General features: G+C 51.3%; 6 protein-coding genes across 6 annotated transcripts; 4 read left to right on the top strand and 2 right to left on the bottom strand.

Annotated features, from left to right (window-relative positions):
* Nucleotides 1–659: 659 nt before the first annotated feature.
* On the top strand, nt 660–4,651 carry BDV27DRAFT_165445 (PrpF protein-domain-containing protein; the record flags this gene model as incomplete). The annotated part of the gene is made up of 7 exons (XM_032073936.1): nt 660–711; nt 833–1,354; nt 1,431–1,827; nt 1,883–2,803; nt 3,099–3,132; nt 3,251–3,673; nt 3,746–4,651. 7 exons carry the CDS (start codon nt 660–662, stop codon nt 4,613–4,615), a joined length of 3,219 nt encoding a protein of 1,072 aa, XP_031926538.1. The 3' UTR covers nt 4,616–4,651.
* Nucleotides 4,652–6,229: 1,578 nt separating this feature from the next.
* On the bottom strand, nt 6,230–8,025 carry BDV27DRAFT_129882 (cytochrome P450). The gene is made up of 3 exons (XM_032067305.1): nt 7,798–8,025; nt 6,543–7,739; nt 6,230–6,462 (listed from the first exon to the last, which is right to left on the bottom strand). Exons 1-3 carry the CDS (start codon nt 8,002–8,004, stop codon nt 6,325–6,327), a joined length of 1,542 nt encoding a protein of 513 aa, XP_031926537.1. The 5' UTR covers nt 8,005–8,025; the 3' UTR covers nt 6,230–6,324.
* A 321-nt stretch (nt 8,026–8,346) lies between these two features.
* Nucleotides 8,347–9,466, top strand: BDV27DRAFT_129880 (alpha/beta fold hydrolase). The gene has a single exon (XM_032067304.1). It carries the CDS (start codon nt 8,461–8,463, stop codon nt 9,409–9,411), a length of 951 nt encoding a protein of 316 aa, XP_031926536.1. The 5' UTR covers nt 8,347–8,460; the 3' UTR covers nt 9,412–9,466.
* An 894-nt stretch (nt 9,467–10,360) lies between these two features.
* On the top strand, nt 10,361–11,731 carry BDV27DRAFT_7024 (uncharacterized protein). Its single transcript, XM_032077347.1, has 4 exons — nt 10,361–10,583; nt 10,644–11,022; nt 11,096–11,213; nt 11,274–11,731. The coding sequence occupies exons 1-4, from the start codon at nt 10,413–10,415 to the stop codon at nt 11,629–11,631; spliced, it is 1,026 nt and encodes a 341-aa protein (XP_031926535.1). The 5' UTR covers nt 10,361–10,412; the 3' UTR covers nt 11,632–11,731.
* Nucleotides 11,732–12,612: 881 nt separating this feature from the next.
* Nucleotides 12,613–14,882, top strand: BDV27DRAFT_165444 (thioester reductase domain-containing protein; the record flags this gene model as incomplete). The annotated part of the gene is made up of 2 exons (XM_032073935.1): nt 12,613–12,921; nt 12,975–14,882. The coding sequence occupies 2 exons, from the start codon at nt 12,613–12,615 to the stop codon at nt 14,880–14,882; spliced, it is 2,217 nt and encodes a 738-aa protein (XP_031926534.1).
* Nucleotides 14,883–15,412: 530 nt separating this feature from the next.
* Nucleotides 15,413–16,459, bottom strand: BDV27DRAFT_165443 (4-hydroxybenzoate octaprenyltransferase; the record flags this gene model as incomplete). The annotated part of the gene is made up of 1 exon (XM_032073934.1): nt 15,413–16,459. The coding sequence occupies one exon, from the start codon at nt 16,457–16,459 to the stop codon at nt 15,413–15,415; it is 1,047 nt and encodes a 348-aa protein (XP_031926533.1).
* Nucleotides 16,460–16,742: the final 283 nt, after the last annotated feature.

Here is a 16,742-nt window from a genome sequence, read left to right as displayed (position 1 = left end):
TGACACCGCGGACGGAATCTCGGACATTTTTTGCTACCCTTGCATCTTGCATCCACTCTGACACTCATGGACTCTGTCCACGGCAACAACAAATCTGTCTCCACCTCAGAGACGTCATTTCGCCCCCGCCGACGACGCGCCCTGGAGGCCTGCTCATTCTGCCGCAGAAGAAAGGTGCGTGAGATTCAGACCTCACGGCTACCGTACCCCACTGACAGCAGCCGAGGCTACGACAGATCAAGTGCAACAATGAACGGCCTGTCTGCGTCAACTGTAAAACGTATGCACAGGACTGTGTTTATGAGCCTATTAGCGCTAGAGGTCAGGATGCTGGCGGTGGTCACCATGACCGAGCCCGGCACCGCAGATCTCTACAGAGGAGCGCCCTGAATGTTGATAAAGATGAAAGATCTAATCCAACTCCCTTGCCACAAAGGGACGGTAGGGTCGATCACCTGCCAGGGGTGGATGATGTATCTGCATCTAACACCCGTTGTAACGCCGACATGGAACGAGGGGGCGCTCCTGGGCGCTCTGAAGCTACAGTGGCTCACATCTTGGTCTCAGCTAACGGCGAGTCCAGCTATCACGGGCGGACTAGTGCTTTGTTTGAAGATCATGCCCAAGATCGATCAATGGGGACAGATCAGCGCCCTCGAATGCCGGATGACTGGGTAGAGACGGGCCTTGTCGCTGAAGCAGCGAAACAGCGTAAGCTGAACCCCCACCCATTATCATTCCTCCTGTTGGCTGTATTACTTTTTACAGTCATTTTCATATCCCTTTGATGGCCGGTATATTTGAGATTTGAGACTGAGAAACGAGGAAACAGGTCAGATGGAACAGCTAAACTTCCGTCAGGCTAAGCTGGACTTTGATGGTGTTGATCCAGACCTGGGGATGCATCTGCTGTCGCTCCACTGGAATCGCCAACATCATTCGTTTCTTATAACCTACCGCCCTGCGTTCATGCGGGACATGGCTTGCAATGGCCCTTACTTTTCCAAGCTACTTCTCAACGCTATCTACTTTGGTGCGGCCAAATTCAGTCCTAGATTGGAGGTCCGCAAAGACCCCAAAGACGTCCGTACAGCTGGGTGGAGATATCGTGAGCGCGTCCGGGAACTCCTGGGTGGTGCCCTAGACCGTAGTGATATCACAACAATCCAGGCACTGCTTGTAATGACCAACTCGCTCTTTGCTCTCGGGGATGAAAGGAGCGCTGCATGGCTGTACTCTGGCCTGGCGTTCCGCATGTTGATTGACTTGGGCATGCATGTCGACTTGACGAGTACACGCCGGTTCTCAGATGAGGATTTAGAAATCCGACGACGGGTCTTTTGGGGTGCGTTTGGTAAGAAAGCTCTGCATCTTAAGTGCACATCTGACTAAACCCACCGGCTGACCGAATACCAACCACAAAATTGTAGTTGTGGATAAGATCCAGAGTCTGTATCAAGGCCGTCCCGTTAGCTTGAAAGAGACAGACGCCCTTGTCCCAATCAAATTTTTGGACACCTACGAGGAGCTCGAGCATTGGCAGCCGTTTGCCTACTCAACCTCAGCACCTGACTACCCGGGCATGCCGGCGTATAGCATATCTACTTTCACATATCTGTGCAAACTCTCACTCACTATGAGCGACATTCTCAGCTGCATATATACTGAGCGCAGTTCTAATCAAAGTCCAGCCGAGCTGGCAAGTATGCTAGACGAACTACAGCTCAGATTGGACCAGTGGCAGGTAGGATTGCCAGAACATCTGCGGTTTGATCCAGGGAAAGCTCACAGCGTGGCATTCCCACCCCCTCATGTGTCCAGCCTCCAGTATGTCTGCCCGACGTTCTGTAGAATCCCATTCCGCTGAACTGACTTTTGACAGCGCTATGCATAATTCACTTGTCATTCTGCTCCACCGTCCCTTTGTAGCGGACGGCCATCTGTACAGCACATCTCCGTCGATATCGGTCGATTCGTTCAAGAAGTGCGCCTCGGCGGCAACAAACATCAGCAATCTCCTGCGTGCTTATCATCGCGCATTCTCTATCAGACGAGCACCCTACCTCATATCATATGCAACATACGTTGCTGCCACGGTTTTGACTCGAATCGCAGCTAGACGTAGGAATGACTCGACGGCACATGCCAACCTAGCGACCTGTCTAGCCGTATTCAATGAGAATCAAGAGACGAATTCAGCGGTGAAAAAAGCGGCTAATATTGTACAAGGCCTGATGAAAAAGCTTGGGGTCATCATTGACAATGTCTCACTTGAAGCTTTGGAAATAGACCCGCCGATCAGATGCTCCGAGCGAGACCTACAGCCCAGCCATGGTGCTACTGAGGGCGATGCCGGCGTCCAGGCGAGCTCCGGGAACGAAATCCAGAATAGCCTGGCCATCGGAAACGTGACGGGACTTTCAAATAACAAATCTCTTGACCATCCGACAACAAGCTCTCCTGGATCGGACTGGGTAGATATAGATGGAATCATTCAGAGCTTTCTGCAAGAGAATAGCAGTCGCGGAGCAAGACTAGTAGAGTACGAGACCAACGGAACACCTACTCAGCTGCCTAGAACACCGTGGATGCCGCTGCATCAAGGAGACATTCCTGCGTCAGTGATGATGGACAATGCGCGTACCGTCGGAAACCAGGCTTCTCTCCGTTCAGATATTGATGTCCCTAATGGTGCGCATCGAACGGAGACAGCTGGCGGAACGTATCAGTGGCAACATGGCTGGAGACCGACAAACTGGGAGCCTACATCTTTAGAGGATCCACTTTTTGGATTGAACGGTTCGTCGATCGATAACTTCCCATTCACAGATTGGTGAATGCCGTCCTCCGGTTTCCCGTGGAAGAAACGGTCTCATGCGCTGTCACTACATTGGCATAAATGCAACTCCCGTCTAGCCGTTTCTCCCGCGGGAACATCCATCCCGTTGGATGTGGGGTCCTCACAAAAGTCGTGAACCTACCCGTCGCTACATTTCGAATACCCTTTCACAATGTTTTCGGAAGATCCCTTTCGGCTGAAATTATATTATAATTCAAGATTGAAATCTTACTGCAATTGGAAATGGCATCCTATATAGTCCCTCTATACGCCACGGCTCACCCGATGACCCAGTTAGTGCCGAGAGTTCACCCAACAAGCACTTCGATACCACTCCCAAGACGACTTCAGTAATCTCTCAGCTCATATTTTTGTTGGTACTACCTTCAAAGAGTCTTAGGATACCTATAGCTGCCAGCCCCTAATATCGCAGATATGGCTACTGAGCTAGTCACCAAGACGCGGCACCTTAGGCGCCACGCTCTGCCATGTGTTCTCATGCGCGCGGGCACCTCCAAAGGAATATTCCTACACCAAAAGGATATGCCAACAAAACAGGTTGACTGGGCTCCTCACTTAATCTCTGCTCTCGGATCTCGAGGGAACGACCCTCGGCAGATTGACGGCGTTGGCGGCGGGACATCGACGACATCCAAAGTTGCCGTCGTTCAGCGCTCGCAAAGACCGGACGCCGATGTCGATTGGACCTTTGTCCAAGTTGCTGTAGGCAAAGAGTCGGTGGACTTTACCGGCACTTGTGGCAACATGACTGCGGGTGTGGCACCGTTTGCCATCCAGGAAGGTCTTGTCACGCCGGAGCCGGATCAGAGCAAGGTATGTTTTGTCTTTCAGGCAGGACTTCAGACAAGACCGGCACACTTCAGGTAGTTAACTTTCAATCAATAGATGGATGTCAGAATCTACAACACAAATACGGATCGAATAGTTATCGAAACCGTCGCGGTCGACGGATCAGGAGATTATGAGGAGGATGGGAACTTTATCATTCCTGGAGTCAAAACACCTGGGAGCGAAGTCAAGTGCACCTTTGTCAACCCCGTGGGCAGTATGACTGGGAAGCTTTTCCCTTCGGATGACCAGCAACAGCAGACACTCCGCGTGCAACCTGGGTCACTCATGCCCAGCCTGGAGCCCTTCGACGTTCGTGTAACCCTGATCGATTCGGCGAACCCGTTTGTCCTCATTGATACGACATCGATATCACCAACCCTCCTCGGGACATATCCATCCGACTCTGATCGAAATGATCTTGTAGAAACCATCCGCCGCGCTGGCGCAGTGGCGATGGGGCTAGCAACAGACGCTGAAGCCGCCAGTAGGACCCGCGGGACACCCAAGGCTGCACTCGTGTACCCCCCGACTTTTACCCAAGTCGGCGGTGGCAAGGATAGTCGGCCAGATATTCGCGTACAGGCGTACTCCATGGGGTTACCGCATCCGAGTCTACAGCTCACCGGGGCGGTGACAATCGCCGTTGCACTGAGCTACCCTGGCACCGTCGCGGCGGGCCTCTCCGCTATGGGTGCTATCATGCATGGGGCGTTGCCGCCGACTCCCGAACAGTCGCCGCCACCGGATGACCGCAAAAACGAGAATCTTGAGTTGGGGAAAGATATACTGATTGAACATAGCCAAGGGACAATGAAGGTGGGTGTGGTAATGGATGACGCTGGAGAAGTGGCGAGTTGCGCGGTGTCGCGTACCGCAAGGCGACTGTTTGAGGGCAAGGTCAGGTATTATGTACAGGAGATCTAGCTTAACTGTATCATTTCTTACTTAGCGTTATGGAATTTTCTCAAATAAAGAACGTCTGGAATTTCCGATTCGGTTTTTCTTTCTCAATCATGTCCGCTGCTGGAGTACTGGGACGTAATCGGATACTCTGATCACTGTCTATAAATTGGTTGGCCATGCTCATTGCCTGGAGTGTCTTATGGATGGACCCTTGAGATTGATACATAATTTGTAAGCATCTCGCAAGAGCGAAATAGGCCTGTCATTCAATTTATACTGTTAAATATATTCAAATCTAGATTTTGTGGTTGCTAATGATGGAGCCGTTTATATATGTATTTATATATATATAGTATGTACTACCTAACCCCTAAACGATCAATTGCTTTTCACACCGTCGATTATGAGCTCCTCGAGTACCAAAGAATAACAAGCAAGATTAACAACCTAAACCAGTAAGCCCAGATAATTGGGAACTTAAATTAAATTTGTTGATGCTTTGCAGTGTATATTCAGCTCATTGTATTGAAATTGCGTTCGTGTTGACCCCTCTCCAAGCCTTAAATTTTAGGCCGCTAAGTTACCGAACCAGATCATCCTACTGGCCTGCCCAATCAGCGCTGCCACCCGGAATCCCCAGCCAACATAAAATGACTTTTCAGAGAGAATATTGGCATTCTGTTAAGGTTATGCCAGTTTAATTGACTAACCAATACTTCGGCCTCGCAGTATAAATGACCTTTATTAGACACTGGATGCGATCATCTACCTATGTCTTCCGAATAGCTAACGCCCTATGCAGACCGTTGAGATGCACACCTATGGGATGCTAACGCGAATCATACCCTCTTTGGCTAACCCTAATTGTCGGGGACGTTGCTCGAACAAGAGGTAGAGGCAGAAAGGTCCCACGATCATATCCGGAAAATAGTTCCACTTGAACCGACAGGCCATGCGGATATGTTTGGGGCCATAGTCCGACCAAACACAGAGTTAATGATGGAACGCGCTCACATCCAAGCCGACCGGTCTAATTAGACCAAGTAAGTACGCAATTGACTTGTGGACTTGGACCTGTCCCATTACCCGGCTAGGGCTGCAGAGGTAATGGTGGACGCGCCATCGCCGGCGTTGGTCCGACAGGCCATCATCAGTGCACCAGGGGGAACTTTCACTAGTCCACAATAATCTGCGACACAGATGTTCATTCTCTTTCTTGTTTCCTCCCTCCTTTTTATATTTTCGACTTTGTACATACCAAAATAACCTAGATCTACAGAGAGCGATTCCTCATATCTGACAGCGACACCCTCTTACCCTACTGGGCAATGCCCTACCTAGTAGCTTGCGAACTACCATGTTCGTACTTGATGCTAGTACTTGGTTCATTCTCGTGTTGATACCATACGCCCTTAGACATTTCTACTGGAAGAAGTGTCGTTGTATTTTGAACGACAGGATGGTCCGTCATAACAACTCGTTAGTATATATGCTTTTCTCCTTCACACCCTGTGGTTAATTAGGGGGCAAAATGAAGGAGCTTTGGGCTGGTGACCCCACAATACCTCTCAGAGATCCGTGAGGAAATCCATCATTTCTCATTACAATAGATACAATAAGTCGATGTACACATCTGCCTTATAACCTTGCAATATGCCTAACATGATGCAATCTTCCGCAAAGTCAGCCTGGCTTTCCTATGCCTTGCATACTGTCCTGTATGTCACTGCTTAAAATGCCGTTCGCGCCTTCTCTGCTTCTTCCTTAATCAGCAATTCATGCTTGTGGCTACGAACCGTCACCTTAACCGGAAAGGGTTCGTTATGGATGTGAAAGTGATTAAGTTTACGAGTATTGATGGGACCATCCTAGTTTCATTTAGCAACACACCATCTGAAAGGAGCAGGACATCAAAAGGAAAAAGAAAGGAAGTAAGGAAAAAACTTACCGCACATAAATTAAAACAGAATATGATTCGTGCCATAGCCACATATAGTGCCTGCTGAGCAACTCGATAGCCAACACAGATACGTCGTCCGCCACCAAACGCCCAGAGATTATGCACGATGTTGCCCTCATTGCCATCCAGCCAGCGCGACGGATCGAATTGATCCGGGCTTTCACATACCTGACTCAGTGCAATCCCGTTGACCACAAAGCACGTTCCCTTTGGGAAACGGTACCCTTCATATTCGAGATCCTCTGTCAGCTGATGCTGTGGCGTAACGGGTGTTGTGGGTCGCCAGCGGAGGACCTCTTTAACCATGGCAGCCAGATAGGGAAGACGCTCAAAGTCTACCATGCCGGGGAGTCGTAGTATACCATTTTCGTTGATGCAAACGGCATCTAGCTCCTGGCGAGCACGAGCCATTGTCTCCGGATAGCTGATCATTGCCATGATGAAGGTGTTGAGCGTCATGCGGGTATTGTCGCTGCCAGCTGCAATAACCGACGTGGCAAGATACATGGCTTCTTCCTCGGTACCCTTGTAACGCATGTCCGGATGGAGCAGCGTATCCCGCACAAAGCCAGGACTGGCTGTACCCTCACGGACGGCATCACGGATGGGGTCCCACCACGATTTGAACACCTGATGATGGAAGTCACCCATTTTAGCCCAGTACGGACGCCACCACTGGAGAAATGTAGGGATCCAGCGATTCAATTGGGGAAAGAAGTCAACCATGCTGTTGAGCAAGCTCAACGTGAACTCCATTGTGACCTTCTGATAGTCATTTAACTCATCCTGCGTCTTGGAGAGATTCTCTCCCATGACGAGACGGTATAGCACGGCAATCGAGTAGCGATAGTGGTGCGCATACCAGCGCTTGGGCTCCCGCAGATAGGCAGAGAGCATCTGGAGCGACTCAATTTCTTGCCAGTTACCGTATATACGCAGAACCGATCCGCTGAGCAGATGGTGCATCACCCGTCTGCCCTCGGTCCACGCAGCCGTGGGACGAATGACCGTGCGCAGACCGTGACTGACGAGATCACCCGCAATGGGCATCTCCGGTCGCTCGCTGGTAATCTTACCATGTTTGTTAATAATATCGGTAGCCACCTGCGGATCATTCAGCACCACCCAGGTCTGGGAGCCCATGTGCAGTGTGGTCATTGGACCGTATTGGCGCAACGATGCCAGCTGTAGATCAATTGGGTCAGTTTGCCATATCGCCGTAAGGCAAGAAGCCTAGACTCACGAATGGACCCCATAACCCTGCATCGCGGGCTCTCGTGAATTGGAACATGTTCCCGAAGATAGAGAGCCCCGGGGGACCGGGAGGCAACTTGCGCCGCATGCTCGCAAACCGTCTAAGAAGACTCCCTGGTCGAAGATATTCGAACGAGAGCCAGAGTAGCCCGAAGGCTCCGAGCACCACAAGTGTCTCTATGCTCTGCTGGGTCATGGTGATGTATGGGAATCAAACACACTTGATTAAGCCATTTAGCTCGGAGATGGCGAGTGGTATCCTTCTTGTAGCATAGCCGAAGGAGACCGATAACAGGGTTATGATGTTGTATGTCAGTGTATGTACTCTGGGTGGGGGGCCAACAGCAAAGCCCGTCAGCCCTAACGCAGACTAAGTTGACTAACTACAACTTTGGCCCCAAATCGCAAGGTTGACATTTTAGCGTGGAAACCGACAAAGAAATTACCGGCCGTAAGATGGAGGCAGATAAAAATAAGCACGTCAAAGCCCCTCCTACTACCCCTCATTTAGCCGCGCCTCCAACGCGTATAAAACCCTGGACAAGCTTGGCCTTTTCATAATTTCTCCGACCGTCTCGCATTTGCTTTCCTTCGTATTGCTTCTCGTCACTTTATTCATCCTCCCGCGCCTCATCCCTTGGCCCCCCACAATATGGCGGACTTTGAAACTCTCGCCCTCTCCACCAAGCCCTCAGCGCAGCTGAGCTACAGTTACCAACCTCCCCAGGGCACATCTAAGCCCGTCCTAGTCGTTTTTCTCAATGGTCTCGGCTTGCCTCAGGCATTCTGGCAGCCAGTCATTGCGCAACTGAAAGCCCTTCGCCAGGACAGCTCTATCCCTGCCTTCCTCACCTATGACCGGTATGGCCAAGGTCAAACAACCGATCGCGATCCCTCAGATGCTGGCGCAGAGGACCCGACGCACGGTCATGACTGCCTGACCGCTGTCCGCGACTTGCGTCAGCTCATCACCCAGATTACTGCCGACAAACTGGGTGCGGCAGATGTGGACTCTGTCGCTCTGGTTCTGGTGGGCAACTCGATCGGATGTGCTCTCGCGCGTATATACGCTCAAGAATACCCTGGCACGGTCGCTGGTTTACTGCTGCTGGACAGCGTACTGGCCAACTCCGACTTCGTCTCGGTTTTCCCCGACCCTGATGCCCCCGATTTCGATCCCGCTAGTATAGGACCTCTCCCCGTGGAAGCCATCCGGGCCGTGCGGGAAGGTGCGCGTCGCATTTTCCACCCTGACGTTGGCAACAAGGAAGGTCTGAGCAGACGCAACCTGCGTGAGCTACTGCCAGCTAGTGACAGTCCCCTTCTGAAGGGTCCCGAGGGTCATGGGCCATACGTCACCGTGGTGGGACATGACTTTGACACCTTTGCGGAAGAGTCTGCCAAGATGGGTCCCCCCAAGCCAGTCACAAATCGCTTTGTCAACCCATACTGGCACAAGTATAACGAGGGATTAACGAAGATTACCGAGGCAGAGTATAGCAAGGGACCACTGCAGGCGCCCAATGCGGGTCACTTTATCCAAAAGGACAACCCGGAGTTTGTGGTGCAAGAACTGAATGAGCTTTTGGGCAAGATTCTGTAAATAACTTTATTATTCTATTTGGGATGAATACAAGTCATGATAATTCTTCAAGTTACCTCATTTTGTCTGACTCGAGTCTACAAATTGAACAATTCGGATAATCTCCTCTTCCACACAGATTCCGTAGGTAACTGCATTCCTAATGAACTCAATGGTGAAACTGTTATCGTTCTCGGACCAACTGAGGGGATTTACCTTTTGGCTCTCGCTCTGTTTGCCAAGCGATGAGGAAATATTATCCGGACAGTACAAGATATGCCGTGCCTCTTGGCCTCCTCTTCTTGGCCAAGTCGGCGATCCCAGTCTTACGTGAGCTTGCTAAACTAGCGGGGCAGTTAATCCATTCTTAGCCTGGAGTCTCGACTCCACCGAGTCTTCTACTATATTATGCTTTCTTCATCATGTACCCTGTAAGCTGCATGCCCCGCCCACCATGTTTCCCGCAGCGTCTGACTGGCAGTTGATCCCATTTCTATTTTTGCCCCCATCTTTGTCCCACTAATGCCGGTCGGTATAAGCTACATATACAAGTAGGTCACTGAGTGGGTGGCGGTGTAAGCACGGCAAGATAGAAAGGTGACTGTAACCCATCATCTGTCAGCATGCCAGGGGTGGCAGGAGAGTAGTGCTATTGATCGACGACCAATTTTCTGTTCTTGTCCGTTGGCAGTCGGAGACACATTCTCTGTCTAGACTAGCGTGCAGAATGCCACCCCTTGTACTCACAAAGTGTGACATTTATTCGTATTGCTGCATAATCATCCAGCCTTGCGTCCTTCTTCTCCACATACAAGTGATGCCTGACGCACATTTCTGCAATGGGGCCAGTGGCAAGGCTCTCCATCCTGCAATATCCCCGCTGCCCGCTTGATAGCCCACCAGATGTTTTCTTCTTCAATGCGCGAGTTTCCACTCTTTCGGAACTGCCCTGACCCCTCCTCCTCCTAACTCCTTCTCCAGCTCCGTTTTCCTCATTCCCCGAGTCGTTGACCCTTGCAAGTATGGACCAAATGGCAGGCTCCAGGCCGCCTGATGTGAGCATCGGCTACCGGCTCTTGGTTGGCACGACGGTCACCTTTGTATGCGCATTCATTGTTGTCTCTTTGCGGGGTGTAGCTCGCAGCGTGTATGCTCGCATGAGCTGGGATGACTATCTTATGATATTTGCCTTGGTATGTTATCCATTCCACTATAGACTCTTGAGAATTGACGACTAATATTTCCACCCTCAGGTTCAAGCATTGATAGCGACTGTCTTCGATTTCATCGCCGTCGACAAAGGACTAGGACGTCACCTAGTTTACATCCCGAAAAATGACGCCGTCACAGCCATGTACTATGATCTGCTATCGCAGGTCTTCTGCATCAATGCCTTGAGCTTCGCGAAGATCTCTATCTGCTTATCCTATCTGCGCATCTTGAAAGGATCGCGCCATACTGTGCTCCGGGTAACATGTTACCTCACTGCGTTCCTGGTCTTTGCGGTCAATACTGTGGTTATCATCTCGTTGTACGCACAATGCGATCCACCACGCAAGTCCTGGAATCCGTTTATACCTGGAAAGTGCTGGGCATTTAGAACTGAGATCAGTCTTGTGTTGCTTCAGGGAGGTAAGCATATATGACATCATAGCTATCCTACCCTGTACCGCAGGACAGCAACTAACAATAATCCGAACAACAGCCTGGTCCGCAGTAACAGATTACTTCCTTTCCATTCTACCATTCTTCCTGTTCAAAGACCTACAGGTCAGTCGCGGAAACAAGATCATCTTGTGTGGCCTGATGGGACTAGGTGTCATGTAAGTCACCCATTCTGCCTCTTAACTCATACACCAAGATCTCGATTAATTAGATACCAGAACGGGCGTCTTCGCCACCATCCGCACTATTGAGTCCGGCCTGGGTCTCAAAAACGGCATCAGCGATGCCTCCTACACGACCGTGATGGGTCTCATGTGGGCAGGCATGGAGCGCAACATCGCCATGATGATCGGCAGTGTGCCCGCACTACGGCCACTGACATCGCCATTCATGAAACTGACCTCAGAAACGATGTCATACTTGGGAATCCGGTCTTCGTCGAAGAGATCATCGGGTTCTAGCTCTAATGGGTCGGGCTCGTTCCAGAATAAGTCGGGTAGTAAATCCACTAAGGATTTGCCCACGACGAGTATGGAGCAGATCTTGCCGAACAGAGCGCCGAGAGACATGGTATAAGCGGGGGACTGTACATACATGGGGGCGAAAGCTAGTGCTCCTGATTCTGTTAGATACTGCGTTAATGAATTATGCCACTCTGTCTACTGCTACACTTAGAGAAGCTTTCCTTTGTGCATAAGCCTGCAGTCTGTGTTTGTATTGAATTGTGTAGCAGCTGAGGTGACACGTATTCTGCCCGAACAGGCAAGTAATTGAAGATCAAGTAACCTTGACGATACATCCATAGGTTATCAGATCGGAGATTACACCTCTAGACCCACCAATAAGCATTGTCAATTCTATCTAATATAATAAGACTCGGGCGAGACGAGGCTGAGACCTGCACGGGCAAGTCTTCGAGATAGGTAAGTCCCGACGTTTCACCCCCACCCCAATGCCATTGACAACTGCCAATTCTGCCGACGCTGCGCTCCGTCTGACGTTAGAATTTAGCCTGTGTAAGGCTGAAAGGGTGTGAAGGAAAGGCCCGTGCTTGGCTCAAGGCTCAATTAGAAATTGTCTGGAGTTAGCGTGGCCCCCACCCACGTTGCTTTTTCTGGGCGCATTCGAGGCTTGAATTCTGAAGATAGTCGAAGATGGATGGAGCAATAAGCAGTATCCCTGTCACTGTTATGTACTTTTGGCCCCAATCTAAAGATATAATCCTCGCTTACTGCATACTACCCCGCTATTAGAATAACTATGTATGAACTATGAATTGAGTTATATTCCTCTTTAGGAAGAAGATTTACATTGATTAGGGCAGTCCTAAACATAGCTGGCCAAGATTGCCGTCCGCTGTACCTGTGTGCCTAGAAACGGGTATTGTAATTACGAATACTGTCCTGTATCCCTCGTGGGGTGTGATCGTATGTTACTGCGTCGGCCAGTTAGTCCTGTACATCGCCCACGCGGGTTGCATACATCCACTACTTAAACTTGGCAATATTCCCACCGAGCAAGGATTCCTTGACCAGAACCACTGCTCTGCTATACACAATGGTCTTTGAAAATCCCAACCTCCAAGTTCCGCGCAACTGTGGCCGGCGGCTGATGCCCGCCGTGCTTGACGAAGTGGCCGAGAGCGATCCCGAGCGTGTGTTCGTCTCAGTCCCCAGAAGTTCCAATCTAGCCGATGGCTTCAAGGACATTCCATATGGCACGTTCGCCAAGGCCGTGAACAAATGTGCCTGGTATCTGCGTGAGCAACTGGGCAAGGACTCCATCCCCAAGACCATTCTCTATATGGGTCCACTGGATGTGCGATACCTCATCATCATCCTGGCGGCAGCCAAGGCAGGCCACATGGTGAGAGTGTTTGATGCTTCATAACCTCTATAGCCCTTACTAATTCCATTCAGGCCTTCTTCAGCTCGCTTCGCAACAGCTTAGAAGCCCATTTGTCTTTGCTTGACAAGTCTGGCTGCGACACGGTCCTTGTGCCCAGTCGCGCACCGGCCATCCTGAGTCAGATCTTTGCCACACGCCCTATGGAGCAGATCGCCACTCCTGAAGTGGACTTCTTCTTCGAAGACTTAGACCAAGTCGAGCCGATCCCCTTCACCCTGACGTGGGAAGAGGCCAAAACCAAGCCCTTCTGCGTACTACACACATCCGGCTCGACAGGCATCCCGAAGCCCGTCTTTGTAACCTACGGCACCTTCGCCAGCAACGACGCCCACCAGCTCATCCCCTCCCTCGGCGGCAAACCAACCCTAATCAACTATCTCTCAGGCCAGCGCCTCTTCCTTGCGCTCCCCGTCTTTCACGCCGCATGTCTCACCTTCACCCTTGTCTTCAACATCTTCGGCGGCGTCACCTGCGTCCTCCCGCCCCCAGAACCCCTAACCGCCGACCTGGCCAACCAAGCCTTCCTCCACGGCAACCTCGACGGCGCCCTCATGGCCCCCTCCCTAATAGTCGACTGCTACAACCACAACACCTACTGCGTAAACATGGTCCAACGGCTCAAATTCCTCTCCTACGTCGGCGGCGCCCTCCCCGAAGAAGTCGGCAATGTCCTCACCACCCGCATAAAACTCATGACCATGATGGGCTCCTGCGAAACCGCCCTCCACCCCCTAGAGCTCAACCCCGACCCCGCAGATTGGCAATACCTCACCATCAGCCCCTTCCTGGGCCACTCATTCCGTAAAGACCGCGACGGCCTCTCCGACCTCGTCTTCACCCGGGACCCCCGCTTCGAACTCTTCCAAGGCGTGTTCCGCACTTTCCCGGATAAAGCTGAATTCGCCATGGGCGATCTCTTCGAACAACACCCCCACCGACCAGAATCATGGGTCTTCCGCGCCCGCACAGATGATATCATTGCCTTTACCACCGCCGAGAAACTCAACCCCATTACTATGGAAACAGTCATTTCCACAAACGCAAAGGTGAAGTCCGCCGTCGTGGGCGGTCAGGGCCAGTTCCAGGCCTCCGTCCTCATTGAACCCTATACTTATCCCCAAAGCAAGGAGGAAGAGGACCAGTTTATACGGGATATCTGGCCCAGTATTCTGCAGGCGAATCGGGATTGTCCGGCTCATGGACGCATTATGCGTGGGTTTGTGATGCTGACGAAGCCCGAGAAGCCGATGCCTAGGGCCGGGAAGGATACTGTGCAGCGGCATCAGGTGTTGAAGTTGTATGCGGAGGAGTTTCGGGAGTTGTATGAGCGCATGAGGCCGCATGTCAAGAAGGATGGTGTCGCTCTGGAGGCAGGGGTGGAGAAAGGGCCTGTGGAGGTGAATGGTGACGGTGGTAGTGGTGGTGGTAGTGGTGGTGGTGGTGATGATGATCTGGATCGTAGGGTGGAGGAGGCCTTGCAGCGGGTGTTGCCTGGGGCTGTTGAACGGGCTGTGCAGGATGTGCTGGCGCGGTTGCTCGCTGGGTTGACGGGGCAGTCATCAGCTGTGGTTTCGCAAAGTGCTCCTGAGAAGCCGTCGGTGCATGTCAATGGAACGGTGAATGGGGCGGCTGAGACTACTAATGGTGTGGAGGAGGCAGTCCAGACGGGACCTCCTGAGTTGAAGAAGGTCATTTATGACCAGCTGGGTGAAAATATCGATATCAAGGACATCAAGGATGACTCGGATTTGTTTCAATTCGGGTTGGACTCCCTGGTGGTTATTGATTTGACTAACGCCCTGAACACGTACATTATCAAGTGGCGGCCGGGGAAGGAGTTGTTGGAGCCCAAGGTGGTGTACGATAACCCAACCGTAGAACGGATATTGAATCTGGTTGAGGGTGCTGGCGAAGTATAATTATGTTTGATTAGTGCTGAACTATGTTATAATACCACTATACTCCAATGAATTGTGATATTAAAATCGCTCATACTGCAGTGACTCTCATGATTGTAATTGACTGAGATAATAGCTGTAGGTACCAGCGTAAGTTTCACGGAGAATGGGCATCACGCTACAAAATGACTGATATCAACTCTTATGATTAGGATTGTGGTTAATTCTCCCAAGAATCATGTCGGGTTTGTGTTTTTAATCAAGGCCACTCGACTAAAACACCATAGAGCGCTAAGGCCGTGTGTGCCTTGAACACCTCTTATGCCCAACATATTTTCCTACTATTCTCATACAAGAGCATAAGCTATTGTGATCACTCCCAAGTCCCCCACAGATTTGTATCGCAAAAGGAAAGCTTTAATTTATATAGACACTACGCCTGTATTAGAGAACGAAGCTACATAATCCCACCACAACAAAAGACTCTATACCCAGCCCCACCCCCAAAATATACACACAAAATCCTCTCCTTGAAAACCTCCAAGTTAACCCTACTGACCCCTTAGGAAAAACTCCCCCACCAACCCCCCAATAACACAAGCCCCCGTCCACCACAACAACCTCTCAAACCACCACCGACAATCTTTTGGCTCCTCCAACTTAACCACACAAATCATCCTCCCCAACACAACCGCCGAACCCCCCACCGCACCGCCCCAGTACATGCCCCCAAAACCCATCATCCAGCCCGTCGCCCCCAGTAACCCCACCTCCATCCCCGCTAAGCTGGTCAGCACCATCTTCGTCCTCCCCTGACATAACACCGCCATACTGAGAACCCCTGCCTTCAGATCATCCTGTAGATCCTGGTGCGCATACACGGTATCGTAGATCATTGTATGCACTACATACGACACATACAGACAAGCCAGAGCGATCCGGGTGCCTGAGTCAAGGACTCGAATATCCACGCCCAGAGACCCATACCCTATTCCCTGGCTAAGGGCTAAGGATAGACCCAGGACGAACTGGGGGAAATGCGTGATGCGTTTGCAGAAAGGGTAGAAGGCCATTGACGCGGCGAGAAGGGCCGCGGGCATGTAGCTGGTGGAGGGGAGAATGGATAGGGTTAAGATCCAGCAGAGGCCCAAGAAGAAGGCGAAGGTGTGTGCTTGCAGGGCGGAAACGGCCCCACGTGCTACGGGTCGGTTCTTGCATCGGGCGACTTGGCGGTCGTAGGGGGCGTCGAGGGCGTCATTGTAGGCGCAGGCGGAGCCGCGGAGGAGGGTGTTGCTGAGGGCGTGGAGGATGGTGAGGGAGAAAAGGTGGGTGGGGGTTGGTCGGTGGGAAGGTGTGAGGGTTGGAGAGGCGGCGGCGAGGAAGACGCCGATGAGGTTCGGGACGTAGGCGGCGTAGATACCGGCGGGTTGGTGGAGGCGCATCAGCTCGGCGTAGGGGACCAGAGAGGGGGGAAGGGACGAGAGGATGTTGGTCTTCTTGGTTGGTTGTGGAGGGGATGGGAGTGGGGCGGTGATGTTGAGCTTGATGCTGGCATTTTGGGCCGGGGAAGAAGTGGTTTGGGTGGTTATGGTGGCCATGGGGAGAAGAATTGACACGATGGACTAGATTATGAATGATGGTGTGCTGGGGGGAGAGGATGGCGAGCGAAGAAGTGCTGCGATATGGTTATCCTTGTAGTTATATAGTCGGATTGATGTATAAGTGAAAACATGCAAGTATCAGTCTATTAGGGCTTATGGTCATGATACATGGTACTGAGTCGGTATCGTACAGTTCTGAAAGTTACGAGACGACAGTGCCTCGGCCAAGAGTGGGATTGGGGGCTAATAATTAATAAATTAATATAGTTTATACGAGCTG

This window comes from Aspergillus caelatus (assembly GCF_009193585.1).
Source record: "Aspergillus caelatus strain CBS 763.97 unplaced genomic scaffold BDV27scaffold_113, whole genome shotgun sequence".
Lineage (NCBI taxonomy): Eukaryota > Fungi > Ascomycota > Eurotiomycetes > Eurotiales > Aspergillaceae > Aspergillus > Aspergillus caelatus.
The sequence above is the reverse complement of the archived record's forward strand: the minus strand, read 5'-3'. Positions and strand labels throughout refer to the sequence as shown.